Source organism: Podarcis melisellensis (genome assembly GCF_964234715.1).
Source record: "Podarcis melisellensis genome assembly, chromosome: 2".
NCBI classification, from domain to species: domain Eukaryota; kingdom Metazoa; phylum Chordata; class Lepidosauria; order Squamata; family Lacertidae; genus Podarcis; species Podarcis melisellensis.
This window is the reverse complement of record NC_138529.1, coordinates 39443190-39469788: the sequence shown is the minus strand read 5'-3', so window position 1 is coordinate 39469788 and position 26599 is coordinate 39443190. Positions and strand designations below refer to the sequence as shown.

General features: G+C 43.2%; 1 protein-coding gene across 10 annotated transcripts in view; it reads right to left on the bottom strand.

Moving 5' to 3' along the window:
• ARHGAP44 (Rho GTPase activating protein 44) overlaps positions 1 to 26599 on the bottom strand; it is a 90297-nt gene that overhangs the window by 33699 nt on the left and 29999 nt on the right. For 8 of the 10 annotated variants that reach the window (XM_081895025.1, XM_081895026.1, XM_081895023.1 and 5 more), the window contains exons 2-6: positions 8411 to 8450; positions 5362 to 5466; positions 4974 to 5050; positions 4087 to 4198; positions 2398 to 2474 (exon numbers count right to left, since the gene is read on the bottom strand). In XM_081895025.1, coding sequence (XP_081751151.1) covers positions 2398 to 2474; positions 4087 to 4198; positions 4974 to 5050; positions 5362 to 5466; positions 8411 to 8450 — 411 coding nt within the window. Of the gene's footprint in view, positions 1 to 2397; positions 2475 to 4086; positions 4199 to 4973; positions 5051 to 5361; positions 5467 to 8410; positions 8451 to 26599 lie in introns of those variants that run through there. The other 2 variants (XM_081895021.1, XM_081895027.1) reach the window with 2 other exon arrangements.

The window sequence follows — 26599 nt, the reverse complement described above, 5'->3', positions numbered from 1 at the left end:
GGTGTAGTGGTTAAGAGTGGTTAAGGTGGACTCGTAATCTGGCGAATGGGTTTTGCTTCCCCGCTCCTCCACATGCAGCTGCTGGGTGACCTTGGGCTAGTCACACTTCTCTGAAGTCTCTCAGCCCCACTCACCTCACAGAGTGTTTGTTGTGAGGGAGGAAGGGAAAGGAGATTGTTGGCCACTTTGAGACTTCTCAGGGTAGTGATAAAGTGGGATATCAAATCCAAACTCCTCCTCCTCCTCCTCCTCCTCCTCCTCCTCCTCCTCTTCTTCTTCTTCTTCTTCTTCTTCTTCTTCTTCTTCTTCTTCTTCTTCTTCTTCTTCTTCTTTTTTGGCAGATGCGTGAAGAAGTGTATGTTCTTTTGGCGATGGGAGGAACAGAGCCAGTGTGGTGTAGAGTGGTTAGACTAGGACCTGGAGACCAGGGTTTCCAATTCCCTACTCACGAGATGATCTTAGGCCAGTCACAGTCTCTCAGCCTTACCTATCTCACAGGCTTGTTTTGAGGATAAAACAGGGAGGAGGAGGTGGCGAATCATATAAGCCACCTGCAGCTTCTTGAAGAGGTAGGACATAAATGTAATAATCAAAACAAAACAAGCCTGGTGGTGGCTGTGGTGAGATTTTTTTTCACTTCACAGAAATACCAGTTCAATTGTCTGCAGACCTTATGATTTCTCCAGTTTTGTGGCAACATATCAATGGCACCTCCAGGGAATGAGATCAGCTTGCGCAAGGCAAAAATAGCTTGCTTTCGAGGAGCACCAGGAAGGAAATAAACACAATTTACATTTTTTCCAGACATGATCAGAAATACCAGCCTGCTGCTTAGGCTGGCTTGGGGGCATAGTGATAGTGACAGGATTTGGCTTTCAGATTATCTGTTTGCCCCAGTGAGGGAGAGTCTCAGCCACCTGCTTCACAGCTGAAGAGGCAGGAAAGAGAGCTCTTCCTTGGGCAGGATCAGAGGCACAGTATACCAGCTAATAAGACATGTTGTGGTAATCCCTTCTCTCTTTCACCAACAGCAGAGTCAGAGCAAATGCAGACTCCTCACTGAATGACACTGACAGAAATTTAATACTAGACCATTGTAGGAGATTGTAAAACCTCCTGCGCAGCCTTCTCTTTTGGATCCTCTGACAGAAAAAGATCTGGAAGCATGGGAATTTTGTAGGACATTTTAGCTGGACAGACTGAGGAGTACACAGGATCAAACAGCTGGGGGAATTTCCAAAGCCCTCACTGACTCCATCTATGTGTGTGGAAAGAGCTGAAAGTATCTCAGACTGCTCTCACCCTATCTTCCAGGGAGCCTTCTTTTACCAAAGGGGAAACAGAAACATGGCCTCTTCATGTAGAAGAAGAGGAGGAGGAGGAGTTTGGACTTGATATCCTGCCTTTCACTCCCCTTAAGGAGTCTCAAAGCAGCTAACAATCTCCTTTCCCTTCCTTCCCCACAACAAACACTCTGTGAAGTGAGTGAGGCTGAGAGACTTCAGAGAAGTGTGACTAGCCCAAGGTCACCCTACTAGCAGCTGCATGTGGAGGAGCGGGGAAGCGAACCCGGTTCACCAGATTACGAGTTCACTGCTCTTAACCACTACACCACGCTGGCGTAGTGTTGCTGTTGAGCATAACCCACTGCAGGCAAGACTGAGGGCAGCACAAGAAGCCTGATGGGCAAATAGCACAAGAAACAAGATATGTCATTCTAGCAGTAAATCCATCAGGAACAGATTTTTAAAATTCTGTTTTCACTGGTAGTTCAAAGGCTAACAGCAGCTTCCCCTGTATGAGCCTATTCAATTCCTTCTCTATGTGACCCTTCCAAAAGAAGTTCAGAGGGTGAAAACAAGAAAATGGGCCTTTCTGGAGGGAGCCCCCATTTGTGGAATGCTCTCCCCAAGTAAATTTGCCAGGCATCAACATCTGCCATATTTTCAGTGCCAGGCAGATGGTCTTATTCTCCCAGGTGTTAGGGTATTAATTTGTGCTCTGATAATGGTGCCTGTTTTTATTTTATCTTGGTGTTTGTCTTGTTGCTGGGTGGGAAATAGTATTTTGACGATTTTGTAATTGATTGCTGGTGGATGAATTTTTTAGTGCTTATTTAAACAATTCCTTTGAAACTTATTGCATTTTTATGGTTTAAAGTTGCTTCAAGACACCTTCATTCATAGAAAGCAACACATAAATTGAATGAACAAAACTAGTGCATTTATCTGTGATTTGCTGCTTAACCCACTGGAACTTGATATGGCTTTTTATTATTGTTATGTACATTAAACAATAGTATTTATAATTTTTTAAAGAAATGCATGAATTTTTAACATGAAGCAAGGGACATGGTACTTTAAGGATGGGCAGACAAAAAGCTAACATGCTTCTTACCTTGTCCTTGACGAATCCATGTCCAGAACTAATTTCGCTAAGTGTTTCCTCTGTTTTTGGATATTGGGGATTTCTACCTAAAATAAATGATAGTAACATGGGTATTTCTGCAGAGAACTGCAATAAACATTCCTGCCACTGAATCCAAGCAAGGTCAAAGTGAATTCTCAGGATTTTACATCTGTTTCGGAGTCAAGAGTCAACACCAGCAGCTGGGGGAATATACCACTGATGGACAGTTCCCAGATGACATGAAGCCACATACTGCCCCCAGAACAACTTGCCGTCAGTGCTCTCTGGCTGGTGTTAAAAGCAGAAAATTGGAAAAGAAACAGGCAGCAGTGCTTGGCAGCTATCTCAATCTGGATCTGAAAGCTACTTTTTAGCCCATCCACTTTAAATAAATATGACGGGAGGAAAGGAAAAAACGAAGGTGATAACTGTGGTGTCCCTTTCCCAGAGAATACCTAATTAGCCAGTGGTGCATGTATCTACTATCCCCTCAGCTCCAAAATGCCTGATTTGAAAGTAGACCCACAAGAACATGGAGCACCTCTGGAATACACTCAACCTCTCATTAAAAAATAGTGTAGCTTCATTTCTGAAAAGTGAGTATTTCCTTGTTTGGTCTTGTGCATGTGAACTTGTAACAGCAAAACAAAAACACATACATCCCTCCTCTGACAATAAAGGGAGCAGCAAAATACAAACAGAAAGGCTAACCACATGGAGCAACTTAAAGTGGCTGCCATGTTTTGGTGTAAAGTACCAGGATTCAAAGGCCACACTGTGAGGAGAAAGTTCACAATGCTTTTTTAAAAGAAATTCCTTCAGTTAATTCAAAATAGGCTGGGATGCATTTACCTAGAGAGGGCAGCATTCAAAATCTGACATGATTTTTAAATATTCCTTGCAACACACACACACACACACACACACACACACACACACACACACACACATTAAAACCTGAAGTAAATGTTGTTCTTGGCTCCCAGAGTTGCCTCTTTTTTTACTCTTGCCTTACTTCTTGGCCCTGCATAATCCTGTTCCTGCTTCACAACCCCTCCCAGCCTTGCTGCTTAATGAACCCATAGCTTGAGTTTTTCTCACAAAGCCAAACTCATGTCTTTCTACCTGCCCATGAGCCTTACTAGCTGCTCAGTCTTTTCACCTAATGGGAACTTGTTGAGCTGGCACTGTCCTGCTCCCTGCTGCACCCAACTTCCAATGGGCCAAATGCCAGAAGTCCTTCATTGCTGATGTGGTTCTTATCCTTCTTGAATCTTCTTCAGAATTCCCCCCTTGCTTCAGAGGCCCTTCTTGTTAGAGCAGAGGTAAGGGAACTTGCTGGGCTTGAACTCCCATAATCCCTGATCACTGGCCATGCTGACAGGGGCTGAAGGGAGTTAAAAGTGCATAATGTCTGGCGTGCCACAAGTCCCCCCTACTTTAGAGGTCATACCACTTATACCAGGCGTAGGCAAACTCCGGCCCTTCAGATGTTTGGGACTACAATTCCAATCATCCCTGACCACTGGTCCTGTTAGCTAGGGATGATGGGAATTGTAGTCCCAAACATCTGGAGGGTTGGAGTTTGCCTATGCCTGACTTATACCAACACATCAGAACAACCCAAAACAGTGCTCACTGCAGCTATTAATTGCCACCGCTTGTGTTTTTTCTCACCTCAGCCAATAAGAAAAGAGGCTCAATCACATCCCGCTCAACTTCCAGCTCAAAGTGGATGAGCTCTTGAGAAAGCTTGTCCTCTGCTTCCCCACATAACTTCAGCATCTTCCTGCAGGGCATGAAAACAGACAATTGCACTGAAGTGGTATGGCAAGCAACAGAGATGGAAAGGCGAACATGAGAGACAGACAGAGAGAGGTACAGAGATGGTCATGGGCCTGAGACAGATGATGTGTGGCAGACAGAGGATTTGAAGCACTAATCATACAGGCTCTGTAAGGCAGCAGGCCAAGAGGCTTCTATATCATCTGAGGCACAAAATGGTTCTGTGTCATTCCACTAACATGCTTTGGTTTATTTGTAATAAAAGAGGCTGGTGTGAAACGACAACTTATTGCTGCATCCTGACAAGGTGCCGTGGCAGAGGCAACACCTAGTATCATTTTATTGTCTTTTGTATTGATTTATGCTATAAACCGCCTTGCTATTTTACATGAAAGGGTGACTCTAAATGTTTAAAGCACATGAAATAGGACTGAGGAGACCCAACTTGAAAAAGGTTGGTTGGGAAAGGGGGTGGCAATTGAAAAGTAGCAAGAAGCTATTAAAATTGGTTCAGGCAAAAGGATTTTTCATTTCAACGCTAGACTTGCGATCCTTTTATTTTTAATGCATTTTACGGTTCTTGTTTGTGAGCTGCCTTAAATGTTTTATAAAGGAAAGGGCAGGGTATAAATATTTTAAATAAATCCACCAACATGTTTCCTACTGAAGTGGCCTTTCAGCTGAGGAACATTATTGTGACTGGAAGAGATTAAAAAAGAGAGCGAGAGAGAGTTGTATCTTGCCCAATAGGTGGGTATTTTGAATGGGAAGAATCTTACCCAAGCAAGGAGTCGTCCCCTAGAATAGCAGAACCTTCCATCAAGCATTGGGCTAGCGATGTCAAAGGCAATTTCTTCTGCAACAAAAGCAACTGCTGTATGAATTTAGGGTTTGTTTTTAAATCCATCACATCACAGTTTGAGCCCACTTCATTCCCAGAAAATGACACTATTTCCAAACAATATTATTTGTTTATAAAAAAAAAACACCCCACGAACCCCTCTTTTACTAACTCTTATGCTCACATACAATTTACACACAGGAGAGGAGGAAAGCTAGCTGTGCTGTTTTCTCAGCTTGATTCCCTCCCTCCTGCCTCTTCTCCATGTGAAACACGTAGAGACATGAACCCAGCTCTGTTGTCTGGTGGGTGCTGGAATCTCTCACCGAGCGCTTATCAGAATCCGACCCCTGCTGACCCTGAAGACACGCTGTCAGTTTCTTGTGTGTGCTGTGGGAGACCTGCTTCACCAACTCCAAACGCTTCTCCACCTGGGGATCAACACAAGAAGGCATCACATCAGAGGTGCTTGTCCTCAACTCTCAGCTATCTGGACATAGAGAGAGAACCAATTCAGTTCACATAGGCCCTGCCTTCTGGGTCCCCTTAAAGTGTCCACTTACATACTCCATTCATCAGCAGCCAATTTTAACACACTGGACTATATGACAATTAAGGAACAAATGACACAATAAATAGTTGATTAACATTATCAGACTTCACAATTTATTTCTTTCCTGGCTCTTTTCTTAGCCACCCAACAACTATCATTTTCAGGGTGAAGTACACAAGTATTTAAAGCAAATTAAGATAATGCAATTCAAAAAGAATACATTCAATAGACAACAACAAGATAACCATCATTGTAAACACACGGCAAAAAGCTAAAAGATCATACCAAGCAGCAGGTACTACAGACCTTAAAAGTCTCCAGAAAATAAAACAGACACATTAAAAGACCACATAACAGAGGGTTTAATAAAATCTGTGAGACTGAAAAGTTAGTTGCCTGATGCCACAAGGCAGGCATTCTCTAAATGTGAGGTCATTGCTGAGGAGGACCTGTTTCCTGTTGCTACTACACAATATTCCAACTAGCAGGAAAACCTGGTGAAGAGCCCACATTGATGACCACAGGGCACGTTTAGGTGCATATGGGAAGAGATGGTTATTCAGTCACTGTGGCCCCAAGTCATGAAAGAACTCAAATTCAAAGTGAGCACTCTGAATCAGGCTCCGAAATGAAGTTACAAAGAAGGGTACTCTGAGTTGGATAGGATTTCACTAGTGTTTAAATTAAAAAGTTACAAGTAACATAAAAGAAAAACCAGGCCCATAAGCTGTGATAGCAGAGATGCCAGGCAATCTGGAAACTATATCCCAGGCAAAAGGATCTCCAAGAAATATAGTTTTCCAAAATGCTTGAGGGGCACTTTTGAGTGTATGAGTATTCTAGAAAACTATACTTCCCAGTCTTCCTTGATTACTTGAGCATCTTCAGAAATGCAGGAAATGGCACTCAAGATGCCAGCGAAATCTGAACTTTGGCATCCTCAGTCACTTCCTATGTTACTTCAGCATTCAGGAATGATGCACTTAGTACAATGTTTGGTTTGTACCATGTTTGGTTTACCAAGCCCAAACACCACTCTCTAGCTATGGAAGTGCATTAGTAATCCAAAAATAAGTGTGTTTACCCATTCTAATCCCATTAATTTACAGACAAACCACTGCGGTTAAAAGTTCGAAACAAAAGCTGGAACTTAATAAAATGTGATTCCTGAATGGAGATAACTAACTGTGTCTGTATTAAGAAAGGAAGCAATGTAATGAGATGCTAAAAGGACAACTGCAAAATAAAGGCTTGGAATTATGGAGGCAACCCGAAAGTGAATGTTCAAATGAAGAATGTACCTGAAGCCACTGTTGAAATACCTACTGTAAGTGACTGGCTTCTAGAGACTAGTCAGTTTTGGAAAATGGCATAATTATCTGGCTGATCTCATAAGGGGAGATGCCATATCTTCTGCAAATAGGCATAGACAGCTTATCTGGCATGCACTCTAGCAAAAATGGTAGTGGGACCCCTTTACTTCTCCCAGGATTGATTTGGGGGCCTGGAAAGAGAAGATGTTAGAGACTGCTACTGAGACTTTAAAAAAATAAAAAAAAATAAACTGGCAGATGCTCATGTCCAGGAACTGGGAGCTGGCTCTTTGGTTCTCACTTGCTCACTGGAGACATTGCATACAGCTCAACAGTCCAAGTCAAAGATACTAAATAAAAATGCAGAATCCTTTGAAATGTGAAAGGGACAGTGGTATTAGGTTTTCATGTTTAGGTTCTCAAGTTTCACAATTCAAAGAGATCCTGCATTTTTATTTAGTAACTTAGATTGGATTGTTGAGCTGTATGCAATGTCTCCAGTGATCAATTGCGAGCCAACTTTTAGCGTAAAATATCCTTGACTTCAGTGAAAAGTTAAATTCAGAAGTTGCCCCAAACTTTCCTTCTTAAAAATGAAGAGTCACTAGAGACTACCTGCCCTGTAAAAAGTCATCGACCACCTGTTTGAAAGATAGCCATAAAAGGCAACTGGTTTTTTTTTTTGGAGGGGGGAGGTTAGTTTTTATTTTATTAAAGATTTTCTTGTTTTACAAAGGTGTTTGCAATGTCTCTCTCATATCCCCCCCCCATGTAACATTTTTACAAATCAGTTTCATTTGTTGAGACTTTGGGAAGGAAAGGGGGAAAGAGGTGGAGGGGGGGGAAGATGGGTGGGGTCGGGTGACGGTGTTAATATTTTACTTACTATATGTAGGGTTTGGTGTCAGCATTGCTTGTGCAGGTTCTTTAATGTTCACTCCAAAACGCCCACCCACCCCACTGACACACGAAAACAAAGTTCAACACAGCCAATCACAAATGAACAACCACACCCTAGGCCAACCCCAACCTCTCTCACCACCAAAGGAACACAAGTGAACAAAAGGCAACTGTTCTGCTGATGAGGCACATATTATATTTGGTATCCTCTCTACGTATATATGCTACTATAGAATTCTGAAAAAGATCACCCCACCCCATTCATGCTATTTTCTAAGTCAATATGGAGGTGCTACAGCTTGAGGCTTCTGTGAAACTGGATCTACTTGGTCCTTGGTGTAAGCAAGAGAAATTTTTTGACCTTCAGAGCCTGCCAGTGAGACTGCATTCCACAATCCTCCAACGTTCATTGTGGAGACTTGATGGATAGATTTCTCATACATCCAATTTTGTTATTACCAACTTCATTTTAAGCATGCTCATTTCATTTCTTATTAGAGGACAGCCCCTGCTAAACCAGCCTCTTCAAAGTTTAATTTGTGTTTTGCGCATGGAGTAGTGTACAATATCAAATGATTGCAGAAGATGTCAGAAAGATAAACACTGTACCTGCAAGAGATCTTCATTTAGGACTTCTGTTTTTTCAGCCCTAGAGAGAGAGAGAAAAGAAGGAAAATGTAATTCAAGACAGAGAAACCTTTGTGGTGGGGGGGGGAATGAGTTTTATCTTTGAGCTGGTTGTCTGTTTATTAATGGTTTCATTAATGTTCTTATTTGACGGGATGTGGTTTTTAAAAAATGTATTCTACTTCGTCATAAATGGAATTGTATTTTTTATCTGTTATTGTGTAAGTTGCCTTGAGTGAATTTTAGACATAATGGTGTACTATAACCACTTAATCTTTGTTAGTGAAAACAGCATGCCCGACTAGATGAGCCTTGAGTCTGATCTAGAAAGGCTCTTCTTACATTCTGGAGTCATATTCCCCACCGACCAAATTAAAATTAAAATCCCCCACCCTCCAAAATTCCTAAACCATTGTTCATAATTAATACATTCTGCCTTCACCCCCAGGTCATTTAAATATCCCCTTTCAGCATTTTCTCCAGTACTACAGTATCCTTTTCAATACAGGTGACCATAATGTTAAATATAGCTGCATTATAGATCCATGAAACTTGCTTTAAAAGGGAGGGAGGAACCAATGAGTTCCCAACACAGAAACGACCCTTTTCAATATAATAGTACACAGATCAAACATTTGTACTCCTTTGCCTTGTGTATAATGCATTCCTCAAATGTAAATAAAACTGCCATGTGGCAAACCGCAGCTAAGTGTGGCTTTTTGTTGTACTTGTACATAAATCAGCCTAGCATCCCTGACTCGGGCATATACCTCAAGCCGTTGCCTTAACAAAGCGCTAAAACCAACATCATCCTTGTGCTACCCTATCTAAGCCATAACCTTCTCAACCCATCGTCCTTCAGGATGGTTTTAGCTAATATCTAATTTATAGCTAGGTAAAGGTAAAGGTACCCCTGACTGTTTGGTCCTGTCGCGGACGACTCTGGGATTGCACACTCATCTCACTTTGCAGGCTGAGGAAGCCAGCGTTTGTCCGCAGACAGCTTCTGGGTCATGTGGCCAGCATGACTAAGCCGCTTCTGGCGAACCAGAGCAGCACACGGAAACGCCATTTACCTTCCCTCTGGAGCGGTACCTATTTATCTACTTGCACTATGACGTGCTTTCGAACTGCTAGGTTGGCAGGAGCTGGGACCGAACAAAGGGAGTTCACCCCGTCACGGGGATTCGAACCACTGACCTTCCAATCGGCAAGCCCTAGGCTCTGTGGTTTAGACCACAGCGCCACCCGTGTCCCTTAAATTTATAGCTACTCCCACCTTATTTCTTTTCCCTTCCTTTGGTATCTACATAATAGTTGAACCTTCATCTCTTTTTAGTAACCACCCACTCTGCTATTCTTCGCTCTTCATCTTTTTTTTATCTCTAGACCATGTATACCCATCGTATTCCTCCCGAACAGATCTTTCTCCTTTAGCTTTACAGCAGTTTGATCTTCATAGCGAAACCATAAAATCTAAAGGCTTCAAAACTCATATTTCACTGAAGATCCTTTACCCATCTGAAAGCTTTCTAAACACCTTATGTCAGTTCTGTCTCTAACAGCTGTGATGTGTAGGCTCCCTTTCTTCAAATAGAAGTGCTATATATTGATGTTTGCCAAATTCACATCTATCAGATGAACTTTCTACCCCCTTCCTCCTCCCACTGCCTCAACCAATTGGTTACATTAGCCACTAGTACCCCAGGATAAGAGCCAATTATTAGTACTTCAAAAAAAGATGCATGATTCCGATATATCACACAGCAAAGGATTACTCTATTTACCATACTTTTCTGTGTATAAGACGAGTGGTTTTTAAAATTAAAATAGGATGTTTAAAATTTGGGGTTGTATTATACATGGATAGTGCATAGGGAGGACATGGGATTGGTTGCTTCCACGAGTCAGAGATTGTCAGCGGCTATCGGGCATGTTATTGGTGGCTGCGGCAAGGGCTGTTCTTGATTGTGTGTCTCTGCGTCAATTGGGTGGGCGATGGTTGGCATCTGCCGGTGAGGGGAAAGACGATCGGTGGCTTTTGTGACGCATGTGAGTGGCAGCGTAGGACAGTCAGGTGAACAATTTTCAGCAATCCCCCCTAAAAAACCCTCAACAACTCCAGGCACTCTCCCCCCATTTTCTTAATTTGGATTCCCCCCAAATAGGGGGTGTCTTATACACGGTGTGTGTGTGTGTGTGTTATAAACGGAAAAGTACGGTACTTGGCAGGGGGGCAGAGTGCAGAGATTTAATGAATCAGAAAATTTCTAGACCTCTGAATTTCATCAACAAGGCATGCTTCTGCAGAAGTGCAGAGGGTGAAATGAGGAGACTGTAAACCAAATACATTGTGCTCAAGGTAAAGCGAGGTGACAGAACGTGAAAGTTCCATGAAGCATTTTATCTGCGATGGCTCATTCATATATGCAAGCCAAGATTTGAGGTTGCAGTCATCAAGCAACAAATGTGTGTGTGAATCAAGTCAGAGCCCAGGTAGCCTTTGTGTCTTAAGAGTTTTCCCAGCATCACCCTGAGTCACACAACAGAAATCCTTCTCCACTGGAAAACACACACACACACATGTTAGCATGTTACTCTAGATCAGTGATGGCCAAACTTGGCCCTCCAGCTGTTTTGGGACTACAACTCCCATCACCCCTAGCTAACAGGACCAGTGGTCAGGGATGATAGGAATTGTAGTCCCAAAACAGCTGGAGGGTCAAGTCTGGTCATCACTGCTCTATAGGCTGTGCTTCAATCTCAGTTCCTTCTGCATAGCTTCCTATTGGAAACTGTGGCTAGAAAGCTTGCCAGCAGACACAGAGTCCGTCATGCATCCCTAACAAGAACACTTATATAAAAAGAGAAACTTGATCACGTTAAATGCTGAGCGCCCGCAGCCTTGCAGCTAATAAGGCAGCCGCATGAACCCAGAACTGTTCATGCTTTGCTTCCTTGTGACTTCGTGCTTAACAAGCCAACACAATTAGCATTCACAGTGATGCCCATGCAGATGGGGACCATGTTTGCAGAATGACATCATCACCACATATTAATGTATCTCAAAAAGTCTGCATCAGCACCGGCTGTTCAGAGATAGGATGGGCTGCCTAAGCAGGCAGAACCGAGGAAGGGGTTGCAGTTCACGTAACGCACATGCACACTTCCCTCTGACTGGACTTCACTGATTACAATCGCTGCTGCCAACCATATATGCATGTGTGTGAGCATGTGCATGCGCACACAGACAATAACATTTCATGTAACTCATGTAGGGGAATGTAGTCCGTGAAATATTATGCCATAATAAATGGGTTAGTCTTTAAGGTGTCGCAAGGCTCTCTTGTTTTTGCTCCCACACACTAATGTGAATGTCTCCCATCTCACAACTGAAACTAGTGAAAGAGTTACCAGTATGAAATGAAGGTGCTAATAAGGTCACGTGGAACATAGCTGACACTATGCCAAGCAGTAAAATTTGTTTGTGAAATTGATCTGCAATGCAATACAGTTAGCAAGATAAATGACTCTCCCAGAAGGTAACAGTGTAAGCATCGCATCTTCCCTCCTCCAGATAATCTATCTTGACACACCCAGGTCTTACATTCTGATACTGTATTGTGAGGCAGAATGTCTAGACAAGTAGCTAGCTGTATCAATAGAATCATAGAATTGGAAGGGTCCTCTAGTCCAACCCCCTGCAATGCAGGAATCTCAGCTAAAGCATCCATGACAGATGGCCATCCAACCTCTGCTTAAAAACCTCCAAGGAAGGAGAGTCCACTGCCTCTCATGGGAGTCTGTTCCACTGCTGAATAGATCTTACTGTCAGAAAGTTCTTCTGAATGTTTAGTCAGAATCTCCTTTTTTGCAACTTGAAGCCATTGGCCGTTGAGTCCTAACCTCCAGAGCAGGAGAAAACAAGCATGATTCCTCTTCCATGTGACAGTCCTTGAGATATTTGAAGACAGCTATCATAGCTCTTCTCAGTCTCCTTTTTTTCCAGGCTAAACATACCCAGCTCCCTCAACTTTCCCTCATAAAGCTTAGTTTCCAGACCCTTGATCATCTTGGTTGCCCTCCTCTGCACACATTCCAGCTTGTCAACATCCTTCTTAAATGGTGGTGCCCAGAATTGGACACAGTATTCCAAGTGTGGTCTGACTAAGGCAGAATAGAGTGGTGCTATTACTTCCCTTGATCTGGACGCTATACTTCTGTTGACGCAGCCTAGAATAGCGTTAGCTTTTTTTTGCTGCTGCATCACACTGTTGACTTATGTTAAGCTTTGGTCCACTAAGACCACTAGATCCTTTTCAAATGTACTGCTAGTAAGTCAAGTGTCCCCCATCTTGTAATTGTGCACCTCGTTCTTCCTGCCTAAGTGCAGAACCTTACATTTGTCCCTATTGAAATTCATTTTGTTAGTTTGGACCCAGCTCTCCGATCTGTTAAGGCCATTTTAAATCCCAATTAGGTCTTCTGCAGCATTAGCTACCCCTCCCAGATTAGTGTCATCTGCAAATTGGAGAAGCATCCCCTCAATTCCTCCATCCATGTCGCTTATAAATTATGGTTTTGCCCTCACTGTGCAGATAATTTTTTAAATAATTTATTAACATGACTACAGAGTCACTGCGACTTCAGCATGTCACCATTACCTTGGCACTCAGTCCGCTGATAACTTATTAAGAAGAACGCACAACATTATGTTTATTCTGCCTATACACTGTCACTAGCAGAATGCTTTTCCCTCCAAGATGACCTGTGCGGTCAGAGTGTCCTCTTGCAATGATATGCCTCAGCAGTGTTTTAGTTAGCCTGCTCTTAAAAGATGATTCAAGTATAGGCAACAAATGTTCCATTACACCAGGCAAGCTGTTAACTGTGTGCTGGATCAGCTGAGGTTTCTGAATGGTTTTCTAAAGCAGCCCCACACACCATGCATCGCAGTAACCTGAATAAAGGTGGTTGGTTCTGTTGGCAAGGAGCCAACCTACACTAGTGAAAAGCACTTCATGCCACAGATGCTACCAGGACATCCAAAGTGAGACCTGGATTTAATATCATCCTGCAAGCTGCAAGGGGTGTTCCAGCCCACCCAGAACTGTTTGAATATCAGCCCTTATGAGAGTTGGACCACCCGCAAACAATTCTGATCTGAATTGCTTTTCAGCTTATTAGCTTTCAACCAGCCCAATACTAACTCAGGACATCGGTTTAAAACTTCTGCCAGCAGCACTCACAATTTAGAGAAAAGGGAGAATTATGGGAAGGGTAATTAAGAGTTGAGGGTCATCAGCACATCAATGACACTTCATCCCAAATCCCCCTAAAACCTTCCCCAATGGTTTCATATCAATGATGAGCCACATTACCATCACCATCATTATAATATATTTATTTATACCTCGCTCACCTCCCCCCCCCCGACTCCTCATGCAAAGCAGTTAGTTCCAAAAGCCTCTTGGACAACTAAGTCTTATGTTGGTGATGCACTGAGATTCCAGGAGAATGTGAACTGGGATAGAATAACTCCACCAGGTCATGGTAATGTGAACCAAGCCAGAGTCATCAGCCAGGATTACCTGAACTTGTATGAAAATAAAAGCTCTTCAAGCCCTGCTGGCTTGTTGACAGAGCAACTAAGGTCACCCTCAATGGGAGAAGGATCAGAAGGAGGAATAGCTCACACTTCTCTAGATCCCTTCCCATTCCCTCATGGAGGGGGCTCTGTGCTAAGGAATGCGTGCAGCAATTTAAAGCATGCAGAAGATGCACCTGTGGCCAGCCAAATTGCCACTAATTCACAAGACTGCTGCCGAGGATGGTATTACAAAAGACCACTCTCCCTACCCTGTGGCTTTTATCTTTCTAATCACAGATCACACACAACACAGAAGCATCACTAAATACCTCTTAAATGTGCCACAAGCTTTTCACTAAGCTTCTGAAGTACTTACACTTTCTGTGTTGCCTTTTAGACAAATGAGCAGAAGCCAAAGCCTTGTAACTTCTAGCTCTGATGCAAGGAAACGTCTGTTATGCTCTGAATAGAGCATAGGTAAATCAGGGGTGCCTAAGCCATGAGTCACATCTGCCCCCAATAGGTTTCTTATGCCCCCCCTTAAAGACCACTTCCCCAATTTTCCAATTCTTAATTTTCAAGTATTATGTGAACTGTTCCTATCAACTTTCTGCTATGATACTATGATGCCACCACATCATGATCACAGTTTTGGTGATCCCCAAGCCCCCTGCAATATCTGCATTAAAAAAATAGCCTAGCTGAACAACTAAAAGTCACAGCTTGGGCTAACCCTCTACCCTTCCAATAGAGTTGTACACGCAGGAGGCTGCAAGAGGCAGGGGGCAGGTAGGGAAGAAGGGAGAGATGCAGCCTCAGGGACTGTAGCAATAATGCAGAATAAGTCTATGTAGGAAGAGCCATATAGTAATGCACAGAGGAACTTATTTCCTAGCACATAAGTAGGGGGCAGATTTACAGGGCTATGAGGACCTAAGAACACAAGAAGAGTCCTCCTGGATCAGGCCAAATGTCCATTTAGCCCAGCATCCCACTCTCACGGTGGACAACCACTGCCCTTGGGAAGCCAACAGGCAGGATCTTCACTTATAATTCACAGCAACTGGCATTCAGAGGCATGCAGCCTTGGATAGTGGGGGTAGAACATAGCCATTGTGGCTAGCAGCCATTGATCACCTCATTCTAAATAAGGTCAAAGATTCCCATCTCTCCATGAGCTGTTACTGCACTGGGCATTCATTATTGCTGCTTAGCACTCATAAGAATTACTGGAGCAAGTAGCAAGCTCTATACACCTCAGTTCAAAAATACAGTACTTCTCACAAATTAAAAATGCTGAAATGTTGCAAGGATGAGAACAGGTGCGGAAGGCATGTCGCCGAGCATGTGTTTAGCCTAAAAAACCCACAAATGGCACAAGGATTCTGTGCAGGAATGCCAGCAGTATTCAAAATGAAGAGCTACTTGGATGGAGTGAAGGAGAAGAAGAAATAGGCCCAATCATACAAAGAGTGAATATGGGTTAAATATCAGGAAAAAGCAAGTGATAAGCAACAAGGAGCTTTGGAGTGTGATTCACTGAAGGATTTAAAGAAAGATCTTTATAGACATGTGCTGTGGGTGCTTTAAGTATTTATGTGATTCTGCCCTGGAGAATAAATGTGCATGAGTAAGGCTGATGGGAATTAGATCAAACTATGCAGTGTTACTGCTGCTATTATGCCTAGAAACCTCTGAAATGGTTCAAAATAATCCATTCCCCATCCACTCTCATGAACCATTCATATTACCAAGAAAGCTATTACAATCAACACTATGGTTATATATCTCTGAGGCAGTTCTAAAGGATTATACTTCACTATCTCAGACGAAACAATTAACAAAATGTGAGGAGAAGGGACACTATTAAGGCATTTCTTCCAGCAGGAACTGAGGACTATGAGAGGATGCAAGCTTGTATGGAAGAAAGCTTCTCGCTTGATTGGATGGTCAGTCTTTTAGATGACAAACCCCACAGAGCAACTGCTTAACATAGGATAAAAGCTACCCAAAGGAGCAATTAAAGAAGCCTCCACAGCTCAGCTACAGCACGCCAACCGATTCTCAGATCTTCCAAACACAGGTGACCCTGGGCAAGAAAATAAGAACCTCACTGATCAGACCAAAAAGTTGCATCAAGTCCAGCATCCCATTTTCCAAAGCAGCCAGCCAGATGCCCACAAGCTGGACATAAAAGGCAGTAGCTGCCTTCCTCCCACTGCTGCTCCCCTAGCAACTGATATGCAGAGCATAACAACTGCCTCTGGACCTGGAGGGAGCACCTGGGAGACTCCTAGAGAGACTCTCCACAATGACATTGCAGTTCATTCATAAAGAGCCAAGTTAAAGGTTCCTCATTCAGCTGCTCCCAATTGTCACACTTTAAAATTTAACAAGAAGGTGGCAAAACTAGAACTCAACAAACAATGACCACCACCAACAACAACCACACAAGAAAGTACTTGTGCCCTTTTGCATATAGCTCTCCCTGGTTTTTCAAGAGGACCCACTGTTCATTGTGACATAGCTCATAAACCTCCAGACCATGAGTTGAGCAGATTGTCTAATGCTGGGCTGGGCTGGGTTGCCCATGAATCAGAAAGAAGCTGCTAAACAAACAGATTCCACGAGAACTTCTCTTATAATTCTTTAATTTATTGGGCCTGCAACCTTTTCCAGCTGGTTTCTCAGGAAATGCAGCCTTTCAGGTCTGGACAAAAAGGCGGTGATATTCTTTATTTATTTACAGTTTGTGCCTTGTAGAGCACAATGAGGTTTATGAGCCAGCAAGCCAAATAAAAGGAGCAGAAGACTTTGGAGAGCGATCTGCAGCAGCTGCTGCACAGCAATTCCCCCTTTCATAAAAGGCAGTGGAGGAATAAAACCAGCCAGTATGAACCAACACCATTCCTTGCATGAGCAAATATCCCACTTCATGCCTCCTCTCACTCTCTCGGTTACTCCTGTCCGCATACAACAATGTGCCCAAAGGAATGGTGATTCCCACAGCAAGTTGCCTGCACTGTTACATCATTTGTGGATGCCCTCTTCCTCTACATTCATTTGCTGGGTTGATCTTTTACTGTGGCTGCACTTACGCCTTGGAATTCCCTGCTTTAGGCAGATATCTGGATACCTCATGTGCTCCACGCAAGAGTTCTCTGCAGTAAGGAAATACAGATGTAGCAGTCACTCGAAACAGGTATGCAGAACCTGTGGACCTCTAGGTTTTGGATTCTGGTTCTCCACCTTGGGGTTTAAAAGCTAGAGCCCTTTCCTTTTCATAATAGGGCACTCTGTAATATTATGAGCAGTATGGAAGAAATTGGGGGGGGGGTATGTTTTAAGCAGAATAACAAACCTTGGCTTTGCCTTGCTATCTTCAAACAAGTTCTGTCTTAATCAGAAAGCAAACACTATAGCAATGAAGATCATCTCCCATCATTACTGAGCTGTGGTTCCCAAATTGCACATGTCAGCCTGAGCAAATAAAATTGTAACTTGGTTTTTTCCTTTTCTTTAAAGGATAGAAGGTAGCAAGGCACCGTAGCCAAGCATTGGCAGCAATAAGAATGGAGGATGGAACAATGGTCAAATTCTGAAGCAGCTAAGGATGGCCAGCCAACGTGTTTCTGTGCAAGTTGGCTTATTTTTAACAGCATGTTCTAAGTGCCAGCTGGAAAGAAAGCGAGAAATAGGCTTAGCAAGAAGCTCCCAGACGGCTTAAGAAAATGAGCTGTTCTACACGCTCCACAAACAGGGGCAGAGAGAGAAAACAATAAAAAATGGAGGAAGAAGAGTCGCATACAGCCTCCTCCACAATGACGCTTCCACTCACTGGAAAGGTTAAAACAAACACACACACACACACACACACACTTCCCACTGTTTTGTGCCTTCCCTGTGGGATTACTGAATATATCTTTGCCCCATAAATATTGAAGAGCTTATTCTGTTTCCTCCTGGGATTGGCTGCTTCTAACAACCTCTTATGGTACCAGACATAAGCAGAACAGTTGCTTGGAAGAAAATGTTATTGAGCGTAACACAACTGACGTGAAAGCAAGTTCAGCATGGCTCTCTGGTACACTTGCCACAATTCAGAAGCCAGAGATGAGTTAGCGTTGTGGAAATTGGGATGTCTTTCTTTCTACGTATGTAGATTATTATTTTTTTGAGTCCCCACTGGCACATCTTTGATGTCATTTTCACTCTTCACAGTTAATCCTTCAGGAACTTGCAGCACAGCACTACATCTGACAGCTATTTCAGACCAAAACAATTTTCACCAGAGGCTGTTGAATGCTGCTCTATAGTTTAGTACAGTGAACTCAATGTCCCTCATTCTAGCACCCTATTCATTCTACCATCCAGTGAGGTGGACTTTCTCTCAAGTCTTGAGAGCAACTTATGCCTTTTGTGCCATCCTCACAATGAGGTATTTGAGGACAGCCTTTATTATGGTCTCAAGCAATGATCCTGCCAAGATCACATTTGGACCAGTCCCTGAGTGACTTTTTAGACGTGAAAAGGCTAATCAGGTTGTTTAATCCAGTGTTTCCCAACCTTGTGCCTCCAGCTGTTTTTGGACTACAATTCCCATCATCCCTTGCCACTGGTCTTGCTAGTCAGGGATGATGGGAGTTGTAGTTCAAAAACAGCTGGAGGCACAAGGTTGGGAAACACTGGAATCCATGGTAGTGGCTATCATCCCAACACATTTTTCTATCCAAGAAGGTAGAGGTAAATGGTAACAACAAATGATGAATACCAGGAATGCACTATTTCCTTATTTTTAACACCAAGGTTTTCCAACATCACCAAGGGCTTCTGCTCATACACTGGGGCTTTTGCCCTTCTTTTTCCTCGCCCATGCTCCCACAGTTGGCTTGGTTGGGCATCAGGAGAACTTTCTGAACAGCACAAAGGAAAGGGAGTTGTTCTGTCTGCCAAGCTGAAAGGTTTATGTGTGAATGGAATGCTTGAAATATCACAAAATTGAATTCTGCTCAATGTCCCATGTAAAGCAAGAACTTCAGGAAAATCCCTGCCATGTAAATAAAGAGCTTAAAAAAGGAACACAAAATAGTACATGGAATCAGAAAAACAAGTAACAAAAATAGCATAGAACTTTACCTACAGAGCCTGACTTAGCCAGAAATAACAAAATGATATGCTAAAGTATGATAAAGGTAGTGCTGCATTACAAGGTTCCTTAAATAAAGAATTACCACTCTGCTGCAGGTAGGTGTTCTTCTCCAAGAACAAAATAAGTATCTCTCCCACACACGGCATCTGGCAAGCTGGATTCCTACCCAAAATTGCTCCTCTCTCATGAACAAGCCACACCCACCTTTACAAACTCCTAGTTTGAGGTACAGCTGGTGATCTCATGAAAACTGGTGGGTTTGAAACGATCCCCAAACTGTTGGAAATTGGACAAATGATCTGAAACCAACTGGGGGCTGACAAAAAGTGACAGATTGAATCCAATTTCCCCTGCCCATAGTCTATCAGGAGGCATTCCGTTTAAAAGAATCTCAGTCAAATATCAAGTTGTCAATGGTCCCACATATACCAGGAATGTGCATTTCAGTCTGCAAGGTGAATGTTTGACTTCAGCAGGCTTTGCATGATCAAAGTACAACCATTTTATTTAATGAAGGCTAATATTTGACTTTAGTAGGTTTTGCATGATCAAAGCACAACCATTTTATTTAATGAAGAACAGCACAACACAAAGCACATACTGTTGCACAGAGTCGACAGGTTACTGAATAATCCATTCTCAAACTTTTCCAGCATCCAAATACTAGAGACTGATGAACACCCATTGGAAAGTTATTGAATGACGAGAGGAATCCACACCCAACCAGTTAAGTTTCTGTAAATTCTGCGTTTGTGTATACATCAGCCGAATGAAAACATGGAAGTACAGCTGGATGCTGCAGTGTGGTGGGTCAAAGTGGGGAGAAGAGAAAATGGGGATTAAATACAAAGTTGGCTGCATAATGTCATGACCATGGAGTCCAACAGTGACCAGAAAACAAAGTCTGTAGCTATAGTGTCATTGAGAAAGGAGTCAGGCAGGCTTCTGGCTCTGAGCTTGATGCTGGTGAGCAGGGCACCATTGAACTAGAGTTTGGCAGACATGAGTCCAATGAACCTGATGCCACAGCACAATGGCCCATAGAACCAAAGCGCCATGGGTGCCTTCCTGCAGGCTTAAGGAACTGAATGCATCTCACATTATACTACTAGCTCAATGGTGTGGGTAGTGTATGCTGGAGAAGTGCCCATCTTCAGGCCTGAGGGTTAATACTCTTAAAAGACTCTAGTTCTCCAAAGGGAGGAAGAACATAGGAGAGTGTCAGGTTGGAAAAATTGTCTCAAAAACTCTCAGTTCACTTTCAATCTTTATCAGTGCAAGTTGCTCACTCGGAGCTCTCCATGGTGCTGAGACAACTGACCTGACTTGCTCCATGGGCTTCTCTGAAGGACTAGAACAGAACAGATAACTCACCCAAAGGAATCACCACTTGTAGATACTAGGAATCAGCCTCAGCTTGGGAGCAGCCACAGGGCATCCAGATTCCATGGCACACATCAATTAAAAAGGACTGGCTAAAACCTTCAGAATGCTTGTGCATCCGTAATATACTGTTGGCAAATAGTAAAAGGTTTGCTGTATCAACTTCCTAGTGCTCCTCTCATGGATCCAGTTACTTAGCATTAAGAAGGAAATGAGGATAAGAAAACATTGATGCTGCATCTTTATGGCTTCGATGAGTGTGTGCCAGCAATCTGCTCTCCTCACCCTAAGCCAGACTGTGTGGGCAAAAACATCTGCTGAAGAACAGAACATGACAGACATGGAGAGCACAGGGATTTCTAGTAGCAGAAAGTAATGGTGCTCCCAGGAGGAAGGGGTGGGGAGGAGATGAGAATGAAGGGAACTATCCTGTCCCCCACCCCAATATCAAGCTCAAGCAAATATCAAGCTCAAGCAAAGGCAATATCAAGCTCAAGCAAAGGCAGGTTTCATGGAATGCCATGGCTGGTCTCAGGAATGGACATAATGGAAAGGGACAAAGGGAATAATAGTTCAGGCAAGGTAAAAGGAAATGAAATATCTCACCACTCATCTCAAAAAAATAAGCGGAAGGTCTCCAATCTCTCAAATAATTGCTGCACATTACATACCTCTTGGTTTTGCAATCACAGTAGAATTGCGCACAAGCATAATTTCCGTAAGTCAGTCACTTCAGGTGCAGGGATGAGAGAGAGGGATGGAGAGAAAGAGAGGTGGGGAGAGCTGCCAAATCCATCACAAAAAGAAGCCAGGAATATCAAAAGCTCATTGAGCGCTCCTTTCTTCACTCCCCCAGTCCCCCCCCCCATGGTCAGGTGGGCAGAGAGTTTGTCATTGGTCCCATCAAGGACCCCACTAAGTCTGGATAACTACATGTTTACAATGCGCTCCTATCATGCCCGTACTGCATACCCAGATCCCCAGGTTCTAAAGAAGTTGTAAGCAATGGCATCAAATCAGCCTCTCTCTCTTCCATTTCCTCTAAAGCAGAGGATGGCCAGGATGCAAAATGAGCACACAGCAACCAAGAAGGCATGAAGGAAATGTGACTACACTCCAGCAGTCTGCAGGGACAGCTTGAGTGCAGCGGGAAAGGACAGCTAGAGGGACAATGATGGCACATTGCATATGGAATTGATAAGAATCAAAAATATTCACACACTTCCAAATTATGCTCCGTCGAAGAAGAAAATGGGACAGGAAAGGCCTAAAAATCCACACAATGCCAGAGACGGAGAAGCAGTAGAGGCTCCCCTATAGATTGTACAGAGAGCATTTCCCCAAGGGTGTCATTCTGAGTTGGCCTTCTACCTGTAGGTGAGCTAGCACAGGGGGGAGGCAAGTTTACCATGCTGATATCTCATGCTGCACAAGGGAAGGAGTATTAAAACAGACATATGCTGCCATCTACCTGCACTGTGGTTGCTCAGGCGAAGGAAAATGAGCAAAGTAGAGGGTTCAAATATCAGACAGGATGTTAGCGAGAGTAAACAATGCAAAAAAATAAATAAATCAGTTTATACAGAGCAAACAGAAGCAATGCAGCAGCTGCAGTATCAGGTAGATAATCTACAAAGTTGTTGCAAAACAGTGTGCCTCACTCCTTTCAGAAGGCAGAGGAAAACCAAAATTACCAAGGGTGGGATCAACTACCCAATGAGGCAAGGGTATAACCTTTGGCAGCAGTGGGAGGGGGTTAATTTAGAGAAAAGGTGAGTAAAAGGATAAATTAGAGAGGTATATATATACTGTACTAGAACTCAGGTCATCCAGTGAAGAGAATTTTTTCACACAGGGCAAAGTTAAGTTACAGAATTTGCTCCCATGAAAGGTAGAGATGTCTACCAGCCTGGATGACTTTAAAAGAGGATTAGACAAATTTGTGGAGGATGAGGCTATCTAAAGCTATTGGCCACAATGGCTATCTTCCACCTCCACGGCTGGAGGCAGTATGCCTCTGAATGCCAGTGGCTGGTGGGAAGAGTTGTAGTTTTTATTCTTGTCAGCTTTGCCCTGAAAAGCAGCATATAAATTACACATACACACTTAATTAATTGCTAGCAGCCATTTTATCCTTTTGCCACTCTTCAAACAGAGTACCCTACTAAAGGAGTGTCTTTCTGGGCAAAGCCCATCACAGGCCCTTTGAGAATATGACACGTGCACAAAGCCCTTGAGGTAAGTCACTTGGCCAGGAATCACCCGCCAGGCAACTTCCATATTCATGCTTCCCTTTGCCTACTTGATACTTAGAGGGCCCTCAGCTTCTGCTGAAGCCATTGCTGCCTTTTCAACCCCTGAATGGTCATCAGTCTCCAGTTTGGGTGGGAGACAGGAGACAGGTGTTGGCAATAACCAGAACAACACAGAGGCATGGACAGATGCCATCTGGCTGGAAGGTCAGAGTGTTGATATATTACTTCTCTTCCCCACAGCCATGGTAGATGAATTGGAAATGACACATATGTGTTTGTGGAGGACAGAGCTTTGTACAACATGGGAGAGAAGAGCCAATAGCACAATGAGCATTTCTCCCACATGGTTTCCTGACAACAGATTTTAAACCAGAGAACTAAGATACAGAGACCTACAAATAAATTGGTTCCACCATACTATACTAAAGGAATCTCTCTACTGCCACCTACCAACAGACTGACTGACCCAAGGCCTTCCATTACCAGATGTGCCTAGGCCTCACCTTCCTAAGGAGATCCAGCTCCTCTCCTTGCTTTTGCCAAGGAGAAAAAAGTGCCACAAGAGGCCACTGCAGTACAACCTTGCTATGCCCATGCAGTGGGGGGGGGGGAGTGTAATTCCATACTGCTTCCTTCTGGGACATGCTTTCTACAAACAAGTCCAGATCACAAGAGGCAAGGATAGTGGCTGTATGGGCATTTATCATTCTGCACAGAAGGGGCTTCCTGAATTAGCTTGCACGCTGTATTTACAGACAACATTTATCTGCTTCTATAACAAATCAGGAAGAGTGGAAGGAACAGTTCCTTGCTTATTTCCTTTGTGCAGTTTTCAAAGGAAATCAAACTGGAAACACATTTGTTTTCCCCCAGAGGAATTGACTGTTCCAGTTTCTCTATTGGTGCATCATGCTGTTGCTAGGCTGCGGTCTATGTTGTTAGGTTTTTTGTTTTTTTAAAAAAACTTACTCTCCCCCTCTCCATGTGTCTGTGCGAATTTCATTAGTTCATTAAACACAGCTCTAGAATTATCTTCTGATGTTCCCTAACTGTGAGTCACCTAATGAGCAGATGTGGTCCAATATACCACTTCAGATACTACCCTTGCAGGCTCCAGGCCATCACTGCAGAACAGAGGAAGACTACATACACATGCATTTATATGCAATTTATAATTCATATGTCATTTATATGTAAATCTACCCAGAGTGATGCAAAACACTGTATTGCAGTAGTTCTGGGGTCATCATCTGCAACTTTCCTGATAATCTCATCCTGATACGGATGTTTTGATTCTTCAAACAGTCAAAGACCTCCTTTCCTTTCCACCTGAAACAAGGCAAAACCCCAATCTTCTCCTTCTGAATCTTATCACACACCTTACACACCTGGATACTTTCCCCTTGGTTCCATCCTGTTGGTAAACAAGGAGTAGATGGTTTCCCTTTACACCTCCCAATAACTTTTTCCACGGGCTCAAAACGTGCTAAATCTGGCCATCCTGCATACCTGTAGAACCAGGAGTGGCTAATCTGCAGCCCTCTAGATGTTTCTGGGCTACAGCTCCCATCACCCCTGCTTATAAGTCATGTTGACTGGGGCCAACGGGAGTTGGAGTGCAGCAACCTCTGTAGGGCAGCAAGTGAGACAGTCTTGTGGTCTAACATCTTGAGGCTGGACAAACCCTAAAATCAGTTCCAGTGTAGCATAATTCTTCATGCCAGTGGCACAGGTTCTGTTCTGGCAGGGAACAAGCAAACTTCCAATGGCTAGCAAAGGGCTAGCAAATTTTATGTGGCGCTCTGGGCCAGGAGGAAGTGAGTTGGAGCCTAACAGTCAGGGTTGGGGATTGTGGCCCTCCAAATGTTATTGGACTATAACTCACACCAGCCCAAACCAGCTTGGCCAGTGGTCAGAAACGAAGGGAGTCTATGTCCAGAAACATCTGGAAGACCATAGGTTCCCTGACCTTGAGTTAGCAGAATATATTGCTTATATTTATTCATTGCAGCCTATAATTTCTGTCTTGCTTTATGCTAACTCTTTAATGAAATACCTAAATTAGAAACACAAAGTCAAGTATGAGGCCTTGACTTGCAAGATCTCACCCATGCTCACTCTTCTGCCTAAAGCTACTGAACGGCCGTATATTTGAAATTCATATTTCTGTATGTTCAGACTGAGGTATCAGAATGCAGGTGGTGGTGGTTCTCCCCCATGTGTGAACTACACAAAGGGCTCCTTTCAGTGGTCCTACCTTGCAGGGGGTGGGGTGGTGGAAGCTAGGGAGCGTCTTTGTAACACCTCCCTTTCCAAGATGTGTGAACAAGGCATAACCTGAACCAGTGTATTTCAAAACCGATTTCCAGAGTGAGTGCTCAGCTCTGAAAGAGGTGAGATAAGCATACACTTGAGCATGTGCAAAATGCTTTCCCACCACACCTCTGGGTATGGGCTTCCTGGTCAGAGCAATTTGTAGTGTGCCCCCCACTTCTGATCCATGTTAGAAATCAAGCATGGAGTTTGCCTCTTCCATCTCCAAGACTGGTCAAAAGGTTCAACACAAATCTCCCAACATGTAACACACTTAGAAAGTGGGATTATCAGCCTCTTTCTTATCTTAGACCAGAAGCAAACTGAAATTGGATGCCCGAGGACATTTATAAACTCCTATGAACACCTAAATGGTCAAAAGGCTTACCCCTAGACATCCTGCTCAATCCCAAGGCAAATAACTCATTTGCTACATCTAGACCTTTGCATTGGGCCCTTCTAAATTAGTATCTACTAGGGTGGGTTTATTCTTGGGCATAGATGTTGTTAAGCATTTGACTTTGACAAAAAGAAGCAGCTTTGGACATTAAATCCAGCTTGAATTTTAGAAACCGAGTTTCTTTAACGAGTCTCCATTGAAAAATGCTGCCATAGCCATTGGGACTATGATGCAATCCCAACCACTTTCAGCAGAAATCATCCTTAATTTCAAGATTGTCATTTGATTTGCAAGGCGATGGTTACTGATTTAAAGCAAATATATATAAAAAAAACTACAACCAGGTACATAGCAAGCTGAATTGCCCAGTTTTCCAATGATAAGCAGAACATGTTAGATAATGCTACAATTTATATAGGTTTTATTCACGTTAACTATACCTCTAAATGTATCATAATTTCAAAAAGAAACCAAAGTTCTGTGATTAGAACAAATTATGCCGTTTAAATTTATCAGCATAAATTTGCTGTGACTTGCCATCTGTGTTAGCTCAGGTTTGCAGCAGAACCCAACACTGCAGTGCCAAGGGTCTACAAATGTCCTTCACATCATTTTACTTGGCATGTGCAGCATCAGTAAGAATTACCCATCTCCTGCTGAACATGGAGCACAAGCTCCCTGAATGTGTGTTAAGCCCTGGAGACACCTGAAAGATCAGTGAGGTTTCTTCTTCTTCTCTTTTCCTGCTGCTGGTTGTTTCTGAGACTTGGCACAACAAAGCCGAGACCTCTCCTCAGTTCAGAGCTAGGAAAAAGGGCAAACGCTCACTCTATCACCAAGGCCTTGAGTACAGGGTGATGTCAAACAAAACCCAGGTAAGAAATACTAGAAATATATGAATAAATAAAAGCCATTCCCTTTTTGCCGGACTGAGCAGGGGTAGGCTGTGGCAACAATTTTTGGCGGGTACCAAGGTCTGTCAAAATTTGTGACTCCCTAGACACTGCAGCTTCTGCTCAGAAAGACCTGTTGAAACAACCAGACTATTTACCACAAGCATGGAGCCAGTGTAGGCAAGGGA